Below are 21163 nucleotides of genomic sequence, written 5' to 3'. Positions count from 1 at the left end.
CAAACATAAATAAATGTAAAAAAATTTTTTAAGGTATATATTAAGGAGCATCTGTCATGATTTTGCTATTTATAGGTAGCCTGATTTAAAATTAGTTTGGGTTTATTTTTCCAGTGTCTGTTAATGCTCATACCAGCAATTATAAATATGTATTCTTATTTCCACCTTCTTTTTTACACAAAAGGTATCAAGCTAATACCCTGTTCTGCATTGGGTTTTTTCCAGTCACTATACCTGGAGATTTCTCCATATCGAAATCTAGGGAAAAATCCCCATTCTTTTCTAGAGCTGTGTAGTATTCCGTTACACAAATACACCCTCGCGTATTCAAGCAGTCTCCAGTTGCTAGGTGTTTGGTTGTTTCCTGTCTTCTGTTACTTCAAAGAATGCCCCCAAGGAGTAATCTTGTGCATAAATCACCTGGCACATGTACAGGTGCCTGTTTAGTCTATTTTTGCTTCTCAACTATCTCTGGTGAAGGAGCAGGTTTTACATTTCAATTTACAATCTGTCGCAGATGGATACTTACATAAAATTCAATAAAAGTGAATTACTGGAGAAGTGAATTGACAAAAAAGCTATGAAAAATACAAACCTCCAAATTTTATTAGATCCAATAGACATAAAAATTACTCTGTCACATTACTATAAAGATTTTTAAACACTCTCAAGTTTCTGCATTTATCTTACGACGAAGTTGTCACAGTTTGTGGATTTGACACTGATCTGCGGACCGCACTTTGAGTAGCACTGGTTAAGACTCCCAGAAATTAGATCAAAAGGTACATGCCTCTGTCGTTTTGCCAGATTCCTCTCCATAGGGCTTGTACCATTGTTGCACGACGGTATATGAGAGTGCCCCCTTCCCCACAGCCTCGCCGAGAGTGTCATCTGTCTTGGAATTTTGCTAAACTCATAGGTGAACAGTAGTAGCTCAGTCTAGGTTTTAATCTGCATTGTTCTTATTGTGAGTGAAAATAGCGTCTTAATTAATTAAAGTATTTATTTATTTACAGAGAGAGAGAGAGAACGCATGCACACATGCACAAGCAGTGGAGGGGCAGAGAGAGAGGGACAGAGAGAATCTTAAGCAGGCTCCATCCACACCGAACTGGCTGCAGGGCTAGATCTCATGACTCTGAGATCATGACCCGAGCTAAAATCAAGAGTCAGATGCTTGAGGCACCTGGGTGGCTCAGTGCCTTGAGTGTCCAACTTCAGCTCAGGTCATGATCTCATGGCTCGTGGGTTTGAGCCCTGTGTCAGGCTCTGTGCTGACAGCTCAGAGCCTGGAGCCTGCTTCGGATTCTGTGTCTCCTTCTCTCTGCCTCTCCCTCACTCACACTGTCTCTCTCTCTCTCTCTCTCTCTCAAAAATAAATAAATGTTACAAAAAAAAAAAAAAAGAGTCGGATACTTAACAACTGAGCCACCCAGGTGCTCCAGTGTCATTCATATCTTTAAGCCCTACTTGTACATATATTCTTTGCCTATTTTGTACTGTATTATTGACCTTTTTCCTCTTGATTCCCAGGAATTATTTATACATTAGGAATATTAGCCCCTTGTCTGTGATATGTAATGCAAATGTTTTTTTCCAGTTTGTCATTTGCCTTTTGATTTTGTTTGGTGTTTGTTTGCGGGGGGTGGGGGGCATGCAGAAGTTTGAAGTTTTATGTAGTTAAATATGTCAATCTTTTCTTTAATAGCTTCTGGATTTTGAGTCCCGGTTCTTTATTCCAAAATTATAAAGAATTCTGCCCGCATTTTCTTCTAGTATTTTTATGGTTTTATTCTTAACACCTAAATCTTTTATCCAGTAGGAATTTTTCCTAGTACAAGGTGTGGGTTATGGATCCAAATTTATCTTTTTACAAATGGCTACCCACGTGTCCTAGCTCCACTTATTAAGATCCCTAGATACCGCCTTTATCATTAAAACTAATTTTACGCCATTTGGGATCATAATAGAAAAAGCTCTATAATTTGTCAGTTTTATCCAGAATACCATTGCAAGGGAAATTAGCTCTCCAGATATGATCCATAACTCTGTGTTACTAGAGCAGAGTAAACTATAAGTAACATAGGTAAAATGTAAATGTATTTAAACAAGCAAACACAGCCCATGGGCCTGCCAACAACCATGGAGGAAACTGGGAGAAGTGGGCCTTGCTGAGGGAGCTTGTGGTGAGAGTCAATGTTTGCATTGCAGACCTTACCTGCCTGCCTCCGGAGCTAGGACTGCAGAGGGGCTCAACGATGGTGTTCCTGGGACCCCTGGCTGTCACCCTGTTGCCGCCCAGCCTCACACTGCTGGTGTTCCACCTGTCCAGCTCCCAGGATGTCGTCACTGAACCTAGCAGTGAGCAGCAGCTGTGCACCCTGAGGGAACACCCTACTGTGGCCTTTGCAGGTGAGAGCCACTTCCCACTCGGTCCTTTTTGCAATGGCTGTGCCTTGAAGGACTTAGGTCTGAACTCAGCAGGGTCTCTTTGATGTTGGAAGTCCTGGGATGTTCCCCTAGGGATAAATGTTAGAAGGATGAGTAGCCATGGGCTGTAGGGGTCTGATTTTAGTCTCCAATTTATTTAAGCCTTCCATCCATGTTTACCTGGAGGAGGAGGGCACCTTGCTCTGGCATTCCTGCTAGGAGGAGGGGTTGTGGGTACTCTGGGTAGAGTGGACAAGGGTTCATCGGCCATCTCAGCTCTAGCTCTTCTGGAAGCATGAGTATTTCTTAGCTTCGTTGGGGGGGCCAGAATGAAGATGACTCACTCCTTAGGAGGTGCCTGGAAATCTCTGGAAGGCTTCCTTCTGCTCTAAGATGGTTGCAGATGCCTGTCTTCAGGGCCCTGGGAACCCACAGGGAAACGGGTCCTTGGTGACTGATAACTCCCTCTGTCTGTCAAGGGAGGGCATGAGAGTGTCCTGTTAAAGTGTTTCCCAAACTGGGATTTGTGAATCACTGGGCGTATTCTGAGAGGCCTATAAATTCTCAATAAGGGTTTCTAAAATTAATACATACAGTCGATGATAATCGAAAACCAAAACAAAACATAAACACCAGAACATGCAGGATGTTTTCCCATGACCTGTTGGCCAGTTTGGGGCTCCCTGGTGGTGCTAGGGCCACATCAGCACTTCCGAATCCGTCACCTGCATGGCAGCTCACACTGGGATCTGCGGATGTAGCTTCAGAGGTCCCCAGGTTCTTAAGTCTGATAGACACCTGCCCTATTTCCTCATCACAAGGACCCTGCAAGGAGGCAAGGCAAGGACTGTCACCTCCCTTTACAAATGGGAGGGCTGAGGTGTAGAGGGTGGGAGAGACTTGTCAGAGGCGGGCCTTCACATTGGGCACCCAGTGCTCTTTCTACTCCCCGTGGCAGAGCGATCGGGGCTCCACCTTCTAGGTGCCACGGGCAGGAGGGTGAGGAGCCGTCCTCGGGATTCCACACAGCTAATCGAGAGGGCAGAGATGGAAACCAGAGCAGAAAAATAAATGCCCGAGTGCGAGGCTGGCATGGGATTTGGGGGATAGGAGGGGTGGTATGGATAGGTGTTGGGGTTAGCAAGGTGGGGAGGCTGGGGCGGCTGGGAAGTGTGGGATTCCCAGCTGTGGGCTGGCTCCTGCCTCAGGGAGGAGAATTTGCAGCTGTCTTCTCAGTGCTGTCTTGTTTGAGCTGGGATCCAAGGCTTTGAAGGCTTAAGTGGATTAAAGTAAATTAGCAATGTCCTTAAGCCTACAAAACACGCGTACACTCTCAGACTTCTGATGGCTCCCAGCATGCTGGTGGCTGTCACTGAAGGGAAGGACCAAGTGCGGGACAGAAGGAGCAGGACTCTCAGGGCTATCCTCACCTTGGATGCCCCATGGCAACTCCTAATGAACCATTTCCTCTGAGGGGCTTTGCTGGAGGCCACTGTTGGCCTGGTGGATTCTTGGGGCAGGTACAACGGAAGGAGAGCAAGAGAATTTCTGTCCCCCAGCCAGGCTGGTCTGTACTGGGGCAAACTAGATAGGGGGGTAGGGGTAATGGACAGGTGGAAGATGTGTTCCTTGAATGCCTGGCTTTATTCCCACCATTTTTTATCTTAAGGTGTATATTACTTGAATGAAATAACCTCCTTCCCCACCCTCTTTCAGAATGGAGGAATGAGGCTCAGATTGTCATGGAGTAACTAAGGAATCCCCTTAGCCCCAGCAAGCAGAGATGTCCGTCATCCTAGACTGACAGCCCTAGAGTGTGGCATCATCTCTACTTTTCCTCCCCAGCCCTCCTGGCCTCCCCTCCACTCACCTGGGTCTCCGTTCTGACAGCTTTGGATTTTCCTATCCATTCACCAAATTGTTATTGGGCCCTACTTGAACCAAGGACAGGGCTAGATGCTGTGGGACTTCAGAGGTAAGAGTTTCCTCTGGGTACTCGAGTATCTCTTGTTGTTCCTTAAAGATCATTCCCTTTGGTCTGCCAGTGCAGTTGGTCCTGCACTAGGACTGGTCCTCTTGTCTCCCCACACCCTTTAGTACTGGTGAGCACACACCAGGGACTCAATTCATGTTGGGAACTGTGTTCTGGGTGATGCTGCCGTTCCAGAGAGGTTGCCATATAACCCAGCCCAGTGCCAACCCCCAGCTTCCAGGATCCCCTCAGATGTTACATTTTATTTCTGACTGATCAGTAGGCTTCCAACTCGGTAGCTGTGAGTTGCCTTCTCCCCTGACATCTGGCTGATCTGTGAATAACCCCTAAATACCCTAGAGGACCTGCCAGTTGCAGAGTCTGGCAGGCGTTTTTCCATCTTGTAAGGTTGAATTTTCTCCTTCTTTTAAGGGGGGCCCACCTGTGTCTCTCTTTGGCCTGCACGTTATTCCTTCTGCCACGGCATGGAATTTCTAGGAGGCAGGGAGAAGCCAGGATGGAGTTAACACTGACAGTGGTTAATCCACAAACTGGGTAATTGAATTGACTATAATTAAAATCACAGGCGCGTCATGGAGAATGTCATTTTTCTCGTAAAGTCGCCGTCCAAAGCCTTCCCTGCACACGGAGCTCAGAACGTGCTTGGTGTTTTAAAGACAGGTTTCCCTCTGGTCCTGTTTGCCTGTTTAATAAGAGGAAGCTGGCTCCTTTCCCAAGACAGCTCCCCCAAGATCAGCGTGCTGCACCCGCCTGCCTCTCTCCCCCCTCGCCCCTTTCCCCTTGCCCTTGTCAGTTACAAGAAACTGGAAGCGGCCGTCACCCTCCACTCCTTCCTCTGCCCCTGCCTCCCATTGTCTTCACATCTCCTACCCTGTTTCGTCTTCCTTTCCCTTCCCTGCCCCAGGGAAGGGCCTGAGTGAAGACTGAGCTGAGAAGCCCCCACATGGAGTTTCTCCTGGTTTGCTGCACACCAGTCATGCCACCCCTTCCCCTGTTCAGCTGCCCACATCTGGAAGACCCCTGTCGGAGGGGACAAAAGGAACTAAAGGGTGACTCAGTTGCTACCGTTGGGGAGCACTCATCTGATGGTGACAGGCAAGCCCTCCATATCTTCCCCACCCCCACCACAGAAAACAGGCTTGAGCACATTCAGAGTGACAAAAAAATACACTGTGAACAGAATAGACAAGGTAGAGAGAATATGGAACAAAATAAAATCAGGGTGGAGAGGTTGTGATCCAGGAAGTCTTCCTGGAGGAGAGTCCTTGGCTTAGTCTATAAAGTAGTATACTATTCTACCAGGATTTCTGAGTGTGGCCCTGAGGTCAACTAAAAATCCAGCTTACCCGACTCCTGATCCACTTCTTATACCGATATTGCCCAAATGCCATTGCAACTTCACGGTAATTCTTGCTAACCTATAGTCCCCTGCTGAGGACAGAGGCAGACCCAAGGGGTTTGCTACATTTTGCTGTAGAATTTCTTTCTTCTTCTTTTTTTTAATCATGCATATCACAGTTTTCTGAAAAACATCCAACTCACAAAACCTCAAGTTCTCCAGGGAGCGATTAAGTGTTTGCTTGTCGTGCAGAAATGAAGGGCTGCTTTTACTCTGTAGTGGAGGGATAATGAGCAATGATTTATTTCCCCTGGATTACACACACACACACATGCACGCACGCACTTCTCTGGGCCTTCTGTGAGCCAGTTGCTAATAGACTGTGGGGAGAAAGCACCGGGCCTCACATTCCCCCCTCATCTTTATCTCCATTGACATGAAAGTTCTCTGCCCCATGGTTCTCTGGCTCTCTCGTTATTGGTCAGTTCTCTCCCATCTATGAGGCAGAGGCTGAGGAGTGCTATTAAGGGGTTCTGGACCAGGATGGGAGAAGTGGGTCTCCAGTGGAAGGGAGAGAGGGAAGGCCAGCGTACCCTGATGTACCTTCCCCAGGCGTACCTCCCACAGACCACTGCCCCATCCATCCAGAGGGCTGTGAGATCTCCTCTCTGCCCACCAATCTCCATGGAAGACTTTGGCCTCGGCTGGGAAGCTCCTTCCTTGGAGACAGGGATAGACAGGGATAAACCCACCTTCTGTTTCCCACCTCCAGGGAAGCTTGTTTGAAAACTTGGTTCTTCTTGTACAGATGGGAATTGTGGATTGATCCTGCATTTACTCAATTCCTTCCAGGTGCTGGACACAGCCTAGAGATCTAAGAAGCAAGGGCTTCCCTACCCCCCAGGGAAAACAAGGGGGATATACACCCAGCAATATGGGGGCTTTGATGGCAGTAAAGTAGAGGCTTCACCCAGGCTTTCGGGAGTCAGGAAAGGGTTCTTGGAGGAGGTAGGGTGGGGATGGGGCTGAACAGGAACTGTTCTACTGAGGGAGAACAGAAAGGCAAAGTTTGCAGGCTCTGGTGGGATAGATCTGCACAGTGTTCTAGTTTAGTATGGCTGGAGCGGTAGTTTGAGGGGAAATGTAAAATATGAAGTATGATTCTTTCTGTGGCACTAAATAATTAATGTGCCAGGCATCCAAACTGGGAAGACAGTGCAGAGCCCAAAGGCCTTCATAGGAGTTGAGACTTTTCCTGGGGTCAACTGGGAGCTATTAAAGGGTTCTAAGCTGCAGAACAACAAAACCAGATTTGCATTTTAGAAAGATCGCTCTGGTTGCTATGTAGGAAATGGACCGACCAGAGGGACAGGAGTGGAGGCCAGGCTAGATAGGATGCTCCTGGCACCAGGCCAGGCAAGAGATGATACTAGCTTGGATGGGGGTAGGGTACAGAGGGCAAAAGGGATGGATTTCTTGGAAGTGGGACAGACAAGATTTCTGAGTGTTTTTAAGTGCTGGTGAGGGTTTAGGGGAGGGAAGGATGATTACAGTTTTCCCTTTGGGCAGCTAGGGGTTAGGTGGAGCCCTTCTCTGAGATAGCGGACATAGCAGGAACAGTGGCGACACCCCCACCCCCTCTCCCCCAGCTGGCTGCTCACAGAGGGGCCAAGTGGAACCCAGGTTTAGGGGGTGCCAAGTCTGCTTCCACCTCACCGCTCGCTGATGTTCGCCCTTTCATTGTGGGGTCCAGTGCTGGCACAGCTGGTCCAACAGTAACTGGAATGCTTGCCTCTCCCTCCACCAGATCTGAAGCCGTGGGTCTTCAACTTCACCTACCCTGGAGCCCGAGACTTCTCCCAGCTTGCTCTGGATCCCTCCAGGAACCAGCTCATCGTGGGAGCCAGGTAACGAGGTGCAGGAGGGTTGGTGCCACGAGGGGTAGTGTGCTTAGGATTGGATGGAGGGAATATCATTTGGGATGAGCCCGCTATGGGCAGGCCCTCATCCTGGGCCCGTGTTCCTCTCTGCCAGGCCCTCTCTGTATCTGAATGTCTGTCTCCCACAAGAGGAAGCATTAGTTGGAGCAAGGCGGGGAGGAGGGTGACCTGTAGACCCCCAGATTCCGTGGCTGGTAGTTTTCAAGAGCAGGAACACCTGCTGGCCACCTTCTACCCCGCGTCCCTACCCTGCTTCCTGGACTGCCCAGGCAAAGTCCTCCCTGAGAGCTCCATGCAGGGAAGGTGCCCAAGAGCCCCCTGCTGGCTGGCTGGCCGCCTGCACCTGGGATGCTGGACTCAGGCCGTGGCCTTCTTGTATGAAGCACCTCACTTCCCTCCCTGTTGCCTAATCTTGTTTAGCCTCACTATTCTGGCTCTAGGGAGGGCTTGTGGAGACCTTACAAAATTGTAGACTCTTAGCTCTAGTAGAGAAGGGAGCTTAGAGATGGTTTACTCCAGTGGGTCTCAGAGAGTGATCCCCGGACCAGCGGTACCAACAGCACCAGGAACTTGTTAGAAATGTAAATTCTTGGGCCTCACCCCAGGCCTGCTGAATCAGAAACCCTGGGGGTGGGGCCCAGCAATGTGTTTTAGCAAGCCCTCCAGGTGAGTCTGAGGACTCCTAGGTTTGAAAATCACTAGTCTAATCTAACTGCCTTCAATTTCAATATGAGGAGGCAAGGGACAGGAGAGGGGAATTGACCTTCCCAAGATCCCATTGAACAAGACGACAACAGAGTATGGGGCTAGAACTCCTGTCTCCTTACCTCTGGGCTAGAGTTTTTTTCTGCCAGTCCCTTATCACCTTTGACTGCACTGGTGTTTTTCAGAAGCTCTCCACCCCAGATGTTCAGATTCAGCAGGTCTGAAGGTAGGGGAGGGTGGCCACTAGGTTGGGCAACCCCAGGCTATCCTGCGTGGCTTACCAACCTTGACCTTCAGGTTTTCCAGAGTGTACCCACCCCCTATTTACATTATGAAAAGGAAGCAAGCCAAGCAGAGCTCTGGACAAAGACCAGAGGAGCTGCACTGCTCTTAGGATACTGACCTCTGAACCATCTGTAAAGTCTGGCTTCCAGTCTTCTGTGTTGCCAACCTCTCAGGACTGTTGTGAAGCCAGGGATGAAAGCATTTTTTTAATTAACTAATTATTTTGCATCAGCGATATGAATGTGTCGTGGTAAAACATTCAAAAAGTACAAAAGAATATACAATGAAAGACACACACACACACCAAACAGGACGCCTTCTTGGAGGCACATCCTGTGACGAGTATGTGTCCTTCCAGAGGTAATCTGTGCTTACGCAAATATACAAGGGTATGGGCTTTATTTTTCCCAGCAAATAAAATACCGTTAACCCTTGAACAACATGGGGAGTTAAGGGCACTGACCTCCCTCCCCTTCCGTGCAGTTGAAAATCTACCTATAACTTTTGGCTCCCCAAGCCTAACTACTCAAAGCCTACTGTTGATTGGAAGCCTTACTGATAACATAAATGGTCGATGAACACGTATTTTGTGTGTTATATGTATTATATAATGTGTTCTTACAACAAAATAAGCTAGGGAAAAAAGTGTTATTAAGAGAATCATAAGAAAGAGCAAACACATTTACAGTACGGTATTGAAAAGAAATCTGTGTGTAGAACAAACTGGAGTTGTTCAAGGGTCAGCTGTAATGGTTTTACTTTTTATTTTCAGATAATTATGGATTTCCATGCAGTTGTAGGAAGTCAGTCCACATACCCTTCACCCAGCTTCCCCCGGTGGTGACATCTTGCATAATGACAGTGCATTGCAGTTAGGAAGCTGACATTGAGACCATCTTCCCTTATTCAGGTCCTGCCAGTCTCACAGCTGTACTTCTTAAACCCAAAAGGATACCACTGATGCCTCTGCTCTGAACCTTGTGGACACATTTTGAAAACTGCCGGTCTTTCTGTGCCGGCCATGTGACAGGCACTATTTTATGTACCATATATGTAGTAAAGCATCTAGAGCATATAGTAAATCAGGCATATAATAAATCACCTAACCTTCACATGAACGCCGGGCAGAGGGTTCTGTAATTATCCCTACTGTATGGATTAGGAAACTGAAGCTCAGAAGGGTTAGGCCGCCTGCCTGTGTTCTCGCTGCTGTTTCGGATCCACTCTGGGGCTTCCCCCAAACGACAGGCATGCCTTTTCCTGGCATTTTGAGCCTGGCTGTGCCCTCAGAGACAGGGGACAGTCAGGCAGGACATGGTCCCTTGCGCCCCTCACAGCAAATGAAGTGGTTCCTCAGTTTCTTCTCCCCCGTTCTCTAGGGAGAAAGAACTTTCCTTCCTCCCGTCCTTCTGCCTGACATTCTCCCTCTTCTTTCTGACCCCCTAGGTCTCTGGAATTCAGCTGGAAATATTTTTTATTTATTTATACCCTGCCTTGTTCCATAGGGGATTTAGGGGCAGGTCAGGCTGAAGAGATTTCTCTCTGTTCTCGTCTCCAAGAGGAGCAGACTACGTTGCTGTGATAAACGATTTTTGATGGGATAAAAATTAATAAAGTGATGCAATGTTTCCCCTAATTTTCTAAAGCTGTGAGCAGATGCCTCTGTTACCTGAGCAGACAGCTGGGGCAGAGTCCGAGTCCATCTGTTCTCAGGCCAGGAGGGAGGGGGTGGGGAAGCTCTGCAGGGCAGGGGGCTGGGGAGGGACAGCAGAGGCCTGCAGCCAAGGTCAATGGCGAGGCCTGTCCGGCCCCAGAACAGCAAAGAAGCTAAGCGGCGGCTGGGCCTGGAGCCAGAGCTGGGGACAAGAAGCCTCCAGGCTGAAGTGTCTCCTTCAGGCCCCTGGATTCATTCAACAGGGACCCCTCCACCCCCCATCTCCTCCTGGCCCACTCCACAGCGTTTCCCTTCAATTCTCTTCTCAGTACAGCCGAGGTAGGCCAGAATGTTCTAAAGCAATTATTCCTAAAAACCTCAGGAACCAAAAGGGGAATAGCTAAAAGAAAATGTTAGAAGGAGAGAAAAAAAAATTCTTAGGGAAAACCAAGACTTTACATCTGTTTGATATTAATAAAGCCTTTTAACATGCACCACACCATCCCCTGTCTCCACAGTCCTGTGAAATGAGAAAGACGGCGTTAGTTTCTCCATTTTACAGACACAGACACTGAGGCCCCCACAATGTCCCCAGAAAGAAGCCAAGCTGGGATTCTCCCTGCCTCCGCTGCAGGGTCTACTCTGTGAGCCTGCAGCCACTTTTGTGTGGCGTGTTGACTGTGGCCCTGTCCCCCTCCAAGTCTGTGCATAGTGATAGTGGGCTTGTGGCTCCAGAGTCCAGGCAAAGCAATTTCCTCCGTGTCTGACGCTGTGAGTACTCGATGGGTGACTAACTGAGGTAGTAGTATCATTATCACTGCTATTTAAGGCCTTTTTAAAAATTATGACTATATTATTTTTAGAGCATTTCTAGGCTGACAGCAGACTTGATAAGAAGGTACACATGTTTCCCATGTGTCTCCTGCTCCCATAGCCTCCACCACCAGAGGGGTACATTTGTTGTCGCTGAAGAACTGCATTGACACATACATCATTATCACCCCACATCTATAGTTTATATTATGGTCTCTTAGTGTTGTACATTCTGGGAGTTCGGACAAAGGTATAATGACATGTATCCAGTGTTACAGCGTCATACAGAGGAGGTTCACTGCCCTAAAAATCCTGTGTTCCACCTGTTCATCCTCCCTCTCCTCAACCACTGAGCTCTTACTGTCTCCATAGTTTTGCCTTTCCCAAAATGTCATATAATTGGAATCATACAGTGTGTAGCCTTTTCAGATTGGCTTCTTTCACTTAGTATTATGCATCTAAGTTTCCTCCATGTCTTTTCATGACTTGATAGCTCATTTCCTTTTTGCTCTGAATAATATTCTATTATCTGGATACACCACAGTGTATTTATCCATTCACCTGCTGAAAGGCTTCTTGGTTGCTTCCAAGTTTGAGCAATTGTGAATAATGCTGCTATAAACATCCATGTGCAGGTTTTTGTGTGGACACGTTTCTTTATTTACGGTTTTTGAGCAGGAGGCTGATGTGATGAAAACAGTATTTGAGGCAGATGAAGCTGGCAGCCCCATGTGGGCTGGGGGGGAGCGCAGGAGAGGAATCGTGGGGGCGCTGAGGGGGCCACTGGGGCAAAAGCGGATAGGGTGATCCAGGGAGGGGATCGTGGGAAGGTCAGATCCAGAGTCACCCCAGGCAGGGGCTGCGGGAGATGAGGAGGCAGACAGGACTCCAGGGGCCCCAGGCATGGTGTTAGGAGAGATGGCTGGTCTGTCTGAGGAGGGGAGTCAGACAGGAGTGGGTCTGGGTGGAAGGAAGGAGATGGTGTGTTTAGGCTCCTGCAGGAGCTCCATGAGGCATCACGTTTAACAGAAGTGGGCTCTCTGGCTGGGAGGAAGGTGGTGGGGCTGCTCCCTGGACCTGCCAGGACAGCCAGGGAGCAGGGACGGTGTGGGCTTCAGGAGTAGACAAGTCTGGGCGTGAATCGCAACTCCTTCACTTACTGTCTATGAGTTGGCCAACCTGTTTCCTCATCTGTAAATGCAGTTTTCCCTCTCCACTCATGGAGTTTCTGTGAGGGTTAACAGAGCCAATGGAGATAAAACTCTCCCAGGGGGTTGACCCACCACAGGCCCTCTGCAGTCTGCACCCTGTCCTGGCACCTTATGAAGCTGGAGCCGGGAAGCTGCTTCCTGGGGACCTGCCTGCAGAACCAGCTTGATTTATGATTCTTGTCTCTGTTTTCACAGGAACTACCTCTTCAGACTCAGCCTTGCCAATGTTTCCCTCCTTCAGGTACATTTGCCTCCCTTCCCTTCCCTTTCTTTGTGATTTCCCAGGTATTTGGGAGCTGGGGCTGGGGTAGCACAGGGAGCAAGGTTCAGAATTCAGCCCCTATGGTTGAAAACAGGAGCCCCATGCTCTTTTCACTGGCCGTGGACTCACGCTGGCTTCCAGGTCTTACAGCCGGGAAGGTATTTGGAAGTGAGGGTCACCCACATAAACATGGAGGCACACATGGGGCTCCTGCATTGTGCAGGGGAACTGCTGACAAGGGGAGAGAAGGAGCACCCAAGTGAGAATGACCAACTGGCCTTGTGTGCCTGAGACTGAGGGGTCTTGGGATGCAGGACTTTAGGTGCTAAATCTGGGAGAGAATTGGGCAAACTGGACTGGTTGGTCATTCTAAGTCTTACAGAAAGGACTGAGTTTTGGCCTCAAGAGAAAGGGTATCCCTGGTTCCTTTTTTAGCTTGGCCTGAGTGATCCCATTCTAACTCAGCGTTTTCACTGGACTGTGATTGATTTATTATCTGCTGCCAAGAAGGACTCCCCAAGCATAATTCCCTAAGTGCTCTAGGAGGCATTTTAATGGGACTCCTTGATCCAGAACATTTATCCCAGATTGAGAAACAGATGCCAAACCATCTCTGCAGAGGCGGAACTTTCTAGATGAAAGAAGTCCATCTCTTCCTCAATGAGGGGAAAGCCTCCGTTCTTGTGTCTAGGAGGCTTGAGTATTTGTTGTGCATCAGATCTGAGCTGGGGGAGGAGGGGTTGTAAGACAAGCAGAGTCTCTGACCTCTAGGGCTCACTGTATAGCCAAAAAAAGATGGTGAGTGATGCATCTAACCTAATTACAGAATGGTTAAAGGAGGCAGTCAGGTGCTGGACGGTTTGGGGTACAGTTTCACTGCAAATGGCATTCGGGCAAGGGAACACCTCCTTGGTGAGCTGTTGTGACATTCTGGTCTGACCTTTTCTAGCTGCACCTGGGTGTATACCCCCATGGGCCATTGCAGCTGACTGCCAGAGAGGAGGTATAAGGGAGCAGAAAAGGTCTGACCATCAGAAGGGAGGAACTAGGGCAAATAGAAAGGAAACACCATTCATTCATTTATGGCTCCATCTATCCTTCAGTCCTTACCCTTACCAGCCAAGCTGCCATCCATTCATCCAACTACCCACCCAATTAACATTTATTGAGTACCTACAGAATGCTGGGTCTGGTTGGAGCCATGGTACTAAGCATTTGAGATCCAAAGTTGAATAAGGCTTAGTCCCTGGCCTCAAGGAATAAGCAGATGAGATCACAAAGGATTCCCTGTCCTGGATGGGATTTCTGTGGCATGATCTTGGGGCCTGGGCTAGAGCAGCCTCAGTGACCTGCTGGCTTGGTCACAAGCAGCCCAACTAGAGCCTACTTACCAATTGACATCCACAGAAAATGAAACCAAGTTGCCAAGCGCAGCAGGTCAGGGCCTGGAGAGAGTGGGCGCAGAGGTGGTTCAAAGTGGGTGAGAGGAAGTGGACCTGGGCAGGGGTCCTACCCTGAGCTCAGGCAGTCGGCTTTTTGTTAGGTTCCCAAGGTCTGCAAGTGAAGATCTTCTAGGAGCAGTAAAGTGGTCCCAGAGAAAAAGAGAAACAGATGCCGTGCAAAGCATGCAGGGAGGGGTGAAGGCTAGGTTCAGTGGTGGCACTGGTGGCACCAGAGGCACTAGAAACCCATCAGGCTCAGCATGGTCTGCAAAGCCTTCTCGGAAAGCTGCCCTTGGCCTGGAGCTTGAAGGATGGGGATTTTCCAGGCAGCTCAGGAGGGGACACAGAGGTGTGAAATAGCATGGAGCACTGAGGGACCTGGTGGCAGGATCATGGGGTGTGAGTGGGAAAAGGGTGGGAGATGAGGCCTGGGAAAAGAGAGAGACCACTTTGCACCTGGCCTGGTGCAGAGAATGGGTTAGTCAGGGAGCCTGTTAGGAGGCCACTGCAATAGCCCAGGTGAGTGATGGGGAAAACTGAACTAAGGCAGGGGGTGGGGATGGAGAGAAGAAGGAGGAAGATCTGCAGGTGACGGAAACACAGAAGGTCACAACATCAAACAGCTCCAGGGCGCATCAGGCACACTGTCTTTTGCGTGAAGGAGGAAGGGAAGTTAGCAGCTCTGGGGGGCTCGGCCAAAGGCTTGGCCCACGGTGGTGCCATCCAGGGCTCTGGCTTACAAAGCTGGGTAGCATAAATCAGGTTGGGAATGAAGCTATCCTGGCTCTTGGCAGTAGTTCTGCCTTGACTGCCCAGTAGAATCACCAGGAGAGATTTGAAAAACACTGATGCTTGGTCCCAACCTCAGAGATTCTGACTTGATCTGTCTGAGGTGCAGCTGGGCACTGGGAATTTTAAAAAAAATTTTTTTTAATGTTAATTTATTTTTGAGAGACAAGAGAGAGACAGAGCATGAGCGAGGGAGGAGCAGAGAGAGAGGGAGACACAGAATCTGAAGCAGGCTCCAGGCTCTGAGCTGTCAGCAAAGAGCCTGATGTGGGACTTGAACTCACAAACTGTGAGGTCATGACCTGAGCTGAAATCGATGCTTAACCAACTGAGCCACCCAGGCGCCCCGGCACTGGGATTTTTTAAAGCTCCCAGGTGCTTACAGCACGCAGCCAAATTTAGGAACCGCTGCTCTAGGATGTCAATGCCTTTTCTGTAGGTGCTGCCTGCCTGGTTTGGCTTCTGACAGTTGGCCCACAGTTCCCGGGTCCCATACCTTATCAGATGTTAGGACTCTCTGGCTTGATGATGAGGCCTGACATTTGGTTCAAACCTCTCTGTGTTGAGTTGGCCTCTGCCATGAGAAGATATCTTATGCTAACCCCATAACTCGCACTTGGAGCAAAGGCTCAGCTGCAGGGGCTTCTCTGAAGGTTGCTGCCAACCAGCCACAGGTACACTAGGAATTGGTTTCACCACCTTCCCAATATGTCTCTTTGGAGCTTGATCTCAGGAGTCTAGACTAGATTTTCCATGACAGAATAAGGAGAGGATTTCATGTCCACATCCCTACCATAGTGGACTACCATCTGACCACAAAGGGGAAAGAAAGGGAGAGAAGTTAGAGTGGGCTGTCCAGCATTCCTGGGCAGACTGGAGGTGAACCCCCGGCTCAGGTCCCCTGGTCTGTCATCTGGCCTGGTGAGAAAGCCTTGACTTTTGACCACAGAAGCCTGGCCTCTGCAAGTACCCTTCCATTGCCCTATTTGGGGCTTTGGGGTTCCTGCTCATAAGCTTTCAGTCCTCAGCATCTGCTATCACAATTGCTTACAGAAACCAAGTGCTAACCAAGAGCTGACCACCAGTGTCAGGAGGAGGTAGGACCCAGCCCTCCAAGCCAGCTTCCTCTACTGTCCATACTTCCTGGGGGTGCAAAGCGGTAACTCTAAGTTACAGCCAAATGATCCACTGACTCCAAGGAAGGATTTAACAATGCTTTATTGATAGCTTAAATAATTAACATCCCTTAAAAAAATCTAAATACAAACAGTTTATGCAAACCAGTGTCCATTAAAAGGACTTCTAAGTGCCTAACCCCTATTAAACAGTTTACGTGAACTACTATTCCTTCAGGAAAATCTAAATACCCAGCCTCCTTCCCAATTCTCCAAGCACAAGAGGTGAGATACAGGTAGCAGCACAGAGGGCAGTGCATGAGTGCGTGCATACCTGTGTGTGTGTGTGTGTGTGTGTGTGTGTGTGTGTGTGTGTTTACTGCTGCTTGCAGTCAGGAAGGGGAAATAAAATCAGCTCCTCTGTGATGGTTATTTATCAGTGTAACCTGAACTGGTTTGGAGAAAGAAAAGGTGGCGAGTGGTCAACAGTGTCAGGGGGTTGCTGTGTGATGAGCTATCCTGGATTTGGCAATTTTCTGGCCTTTGCGAGAGTAGTTCAGGGAATGATGTGTCTGGAGGCCTAATTGCAATGGATTCATGATCTTGGGCTGCTAGATGTCCTGGAAGTGCAGAAACATGGACTTTTTTTACACATACCCCATCAGGATACATATGGGGCTTTGTTGGGCCTTGGCAGACAGTGAAGCTGATTCTGAGCTCTCTTCTAGTTATCTCTACATTCTCCAAGCTGGTCTGGCAGCTCTCAAGTTATTTGAAATCTAAACTGTCTGCTGAATGGTGGACCTAATGCTCAGAAAATGTTTTAATGATCAGCCATTGTCGCTGGTGTCCAAGGAAGTTGCTGGGTCTGCAAGGAGATTATCCAGGCCCTGGCCATCTTGCCTGCTCTCTCCCGTAGCAGAAAACCATACAGTTACTCTGTTACTGGAGATTGCCGTATTAGAATTTCTGGGACAGTCTTAGTTTAAAGCTTTATGCATGGCAGATTGATTGATCATACATGTATATCTCTACTCCTTCACAAAACCCACTAAAAAGACAGTGAGGAATTTTAAAAGGTATAGGTCCACAATGACAGAGAGAACAAAAGAGACATCAATGGAGAAGAGATTAAACATATTTTAGGGAGATGGAAAGTGGATGGATAGTCATAATTGACTAGGCAGAACAGAACAGTTTACAGAGGAAAATATGGCAGAGAAGCAAACTGATCCCAGCCCCTGGAAGGGCTTAGAAGTTGGGATGTTGGGTATTGTGGAATGTGAAGATGAGGTATAAGGGGGGGGGCAGTTGAAATTGTCTAAATTGAGAGATTGTAATCCAGGGATTCTATCCCATCCTACACAGCAATCCCTTCATCCATTTCACCCCTTCCCCAACAAAGAGAGACTAAGACCCTTACTCTAAAGAGCCAACTGGTGAGTCTCCAAATTTGGAGACTCCAAGAAAGCTGAGGGGAACTAACGGGGTATGGTGCTAGAACAATGTTTCTCTTCTTTCTCTCTTTATGCAATTTATTTACTGAAGAACCTGGTCATTTGTCCAATAGCGTTTTCCACAGTCCAGATTTTTCTGATTGCAATCCAAGTGGTACATCTTAACATGTTCCACTATTCTCTGTATCATCTGTAAATTGATGCTAGATCTAAAGACTTTATTCAGTTTAGATTCCAGCAAGGTTACTTCATAAGTGTTTTGTGTACTTTTTTTTAGGAGGTATGTTGTATATGATTTTCTCTGTGTTTTTTTTAAATGTTAGCAGCCATTGATTGTTTCCCAGATCCATTAATGTTGTGGGGATTACATTGTATTAGTTGGACTTCTACAAAGAAAAACTTCTCATCTCCTATTTGGTTACCCAATGATAGAGTCGTATAGGAAAAGCAGGGTAAATGTTTGATACTCTTCATCTACCACCTTTCAAAGAATGAGCTGTTTTCCTAGTGTCTGCGATGATCAATTAATCTTATTCTTTTATTATTATTATTATTACAAACTCAAAATGGCTTTAAACACTATTGATGTGTCTCAGTCCATTGCACTTATCTTTCATGGCTATGCCATCTCTTCCAGGACAAAGCCTCTTCAGGTTGGTTCCTGGGTCCTTTGACCTGATGGCCCTTTTGCCTTTGGTTGCATCCTTGCTATTTGGTGTGAAGAGATGCTCCAGGCTCACCTTGTACATTTCCTAACCTCAGACCCGGACTCAGCCATTACTCTAAGATGCCGGTTCCTTTCAGTGGGAAATGGTTAGTTGATTTATTTTAAATACAAACAAATAGCCCCAAATCACTAGACATTTCAAAAAAAGCCTATAAAGTGAAAGAGAAAGATCAAAACAAACAAGCAGAAGGAATGAAGAAAGGTGCAGGGACAATTAGAGAAATATAAGAAAACATCTTAAAAAGTAATTAGAAAAAACTCATTGAATCTTCTGATATATAAAAATATATTTTTTAATATACTAAAAATGTGATTGGGGAAATAAAAATCGAATTGAAGAATATAAGATGAAGTTGAATAAAAATCTCCCTGGAATTAGAACAAGAAAAAAATAAGAAATCACGAACAGGAGAGAAATAACAGAATATTAGAGGATCAATGCACAACGGCCATCACTTGGTTGGATTCATAAGAGTTACAAAAAAGAGAACAGAGGAAAAGTTGAGGAAGAAATTAAGGATGAAATAACATAAGAAAATCTGCCAGCATGGAGGATGAGGCTTCACACTGAAAGGGCCGAGTGAGTTCCCAAAAAGGTCATGCACTAAGACGCCTCAGTTGGAAATTCAGGATATTGTAATGAAAGAGAAGATCCAAAAAGTTTCTAGAGCCTAAAGAAAAAGAAAAAACTAGAAAAGTTGGGGAATAAGAATTACATCAGACTTCTCAATCACAACACTGGAATCTAGAAAACAGTGGGGGAATGAATGCCTTTAAAATTCTGAGTGAAAATTATTTTTAACCTAGAATTCTGTATCAAAGCTATCAATCAAGTATGGAGATAAAATGAATCAGACATGCAAAAATTTTTATCTTTTTAAAAAAAATTGTTAATGTTTATTTTGAGAGAGAGAACGTGCACACTCCCATGCATGTGGGGGAGGGGCAGAGAGAGAGAGGGAGAGAGGGAATCCCAAGCAGACTCTGCACTGACAGTGCAGAGCCTATCGTGGGGCTCAATCTCATGAACCATGAGATCATGACCTGAGCCAATATCAAGAGTTTGATGTTTAACCCACTGAGCTACCCATGTGCCCCAATGAATTTTTAAAAATTGATCTATCATGTTCCTTTTCTTAGGAAGATAGTGGAGATGTGTTTTACCAAAATAAGTAAATCAAAAAATTGGGAAACATAGGATTCAGTGAAAAGGAGAGGAGAGAAGGTAAGTCCCAGGATAACAGCCAAGCAGGGAAGCCCCAGGAGCAACCAGTCCACAATGGGGCAGGAGGCTGGAGCCTAGGGGCAGAAGAAAGAGGATGGGACTGAATAGATGATCAGAACCATTTGTGTTTACATTTAATAAATGATATCGAGAGGGATTTGTAGCAGCTGTTGGACATTGACCAATAACTTGGTCATCATTCCTGGTATTCCGGTAACAGCACACATTAACATTTCAGGATCATATGAGGAGGGAATTTGAGTCCTGGTTTTTTCAGAAAACCTTCTGTGGATACCTTCTGGTAAGATCAAGAGAGTATCAGCATCCAAACTTGCAGAATGGGAACAATAGCTTGGAAGAAAAGTCTGGAGACCAGAGTGGAATATTCTTTAAGAACTGTGGTATCACTGAAACCCTGGGTGGTTCAAAAAATGATACTCTAAAACAAGCAAACAAACAAAACAAATGAGCACTGACAACCAAAGAGAAAAGTGATTCAGAAGAGGTGAACTCTGAATTCAAAGAAGGTTTTGGAATAATTAATTTTGCTTACATTTTTCTTTGTTGTACTCATAAGATTGATAGGTGATAAAAATTGTAGGTCTCAGTAAGAGCATTTTGAATAAGTTTACATTAAAAATTTAAGCAATAAAGTATTTGATTGGCAGCATATTTTCTTTCTTGGTGTTTCATATTACAATCAATGGTGTCTTACATTCAGTGAAATCCAGGGTACTGACTGGTAGTAGTGAACAATTTTTATATATTCATAATAATGTAAATACTGATGATTTTAATTTAAAATTAAATAATTATATTAATATATTAAATTAGTTTAATATTACATAATTATAGTGGGAGGATGAGGAGAAGGGAAATGTATGTGTGCTTTAACGTGGGGGGAGAATGGGATGGGTGAGTGGGAAAAATCTTCACCCCTATTAACAGGAAGTAAGAAGAAAAAGTCTGAGTTTGATACATATTTTCAAGAAATTGGATTAAAAGACACACACACAGAAACAGCTAAAAGCATTGAAAGAAGTTGTCCTTAGGAAATGGGATTGGGGCGGAGGAGGAGTGAGTTGTTGGGTTTTTTTTTAAATAATTTTTTCATATCCTCTAACTTTTTCAACTCTGTGCATCATTACTCTTTTTTTTATCATTACTTTGATATAAATAATTTTTTAAATAAAATAAAAATTTTAAAAATGACTCAAACAAGCCTGTTCTGTGCTGTTATCATTATAAATATACATATTCTTTACAGGCCATATGTTCTAACTTTGGGTTTGAGAAATCTATTCACTGTGAGAAGCTGCAGGATGTAACGGAGAGAGCTCAGCTCTGGTGTCAGCTATCCGGGTTTGCATCTTGGGTCTGCTCCTTACTAGCTTTGTGACCTTGGGCAAGTTGCTCAACTTCTCTGAACTTTATTTTCCTCACCTGTAAAATGAGCAGAAGTCTAAATGTTTTTTAGTGGCTGCAGTGAAGATCCAAGAGAGGTGTGTCAGTCCCTGGCACAGAGCCTGTCCGGGTGTCTGCTTTTCATTTGTACATTTGTACAACTGCCCCACCCACCCACCCAATGGAAATCTCACCCCCTTATGAGCAAGGCCCCTTTGCCCACCACCAGCACCCCCCCACACCCCAACAGCTATCCGTTATCCAGAGTCTTAAGCCTGGACATCTACAGTGTCTATGGGTCACTGCTCTTTTCTGACCCCAAAGGCCCTGAAATTGCTTGTTTATGTCCCTCTTCTCACATCAGGCTCAGCC

At 46.5% G+C, this 21163-nt stretch overlaps 1 protein-coding gene across 2 annotated transcripts in view; it reads left to right on the top strand.

Moving 5' to 3' along the window:
- SEMA5B (semaphorin 5B) overlaps positions 1-21163 on the top strand; it is a 119253-nt gene that overhangs the window by 76530 nt on the left and 21560 nt on the right. For both annotated transcript variants that reach the window (XM_042956401.1, XM_042956399.1), the window contains exons 2-4: positions 2212-2412; positions 7570-7669; positions 12566-12611. In XM_042956401.1, the coding sequence (XP_042812335.1) occupies positions 2259-2412; positions 7570-7669; positions 12566-12611 (300 nt within the window). In that variant the 5' untranslated portion in view covers positions 2212-2258. The remainder of the gene's footprint in view (positions 1-2211; positions 2413-7569; positions 7670-12565; positions 12612-21163) is intronic.

Source organism: Panthera tigris, chromosome C2 (assembly GCF_018350195.1).
Source record: "Panthera tigris isolate Pti1 chromosome C2, P.tigris_Pti1_mat1.1, whole genome shotgun sequence".
Lineage (NCBI taxonomy): Eukaryota > Metazoa > Chordata > Mammalia > Carnivora > Felidae > Panthera > Panthera tigris.
Note: the sequence above shows the minus strand (reverse complement) of the source record. Positions and strands in the feature narration are given on the sequence as shown.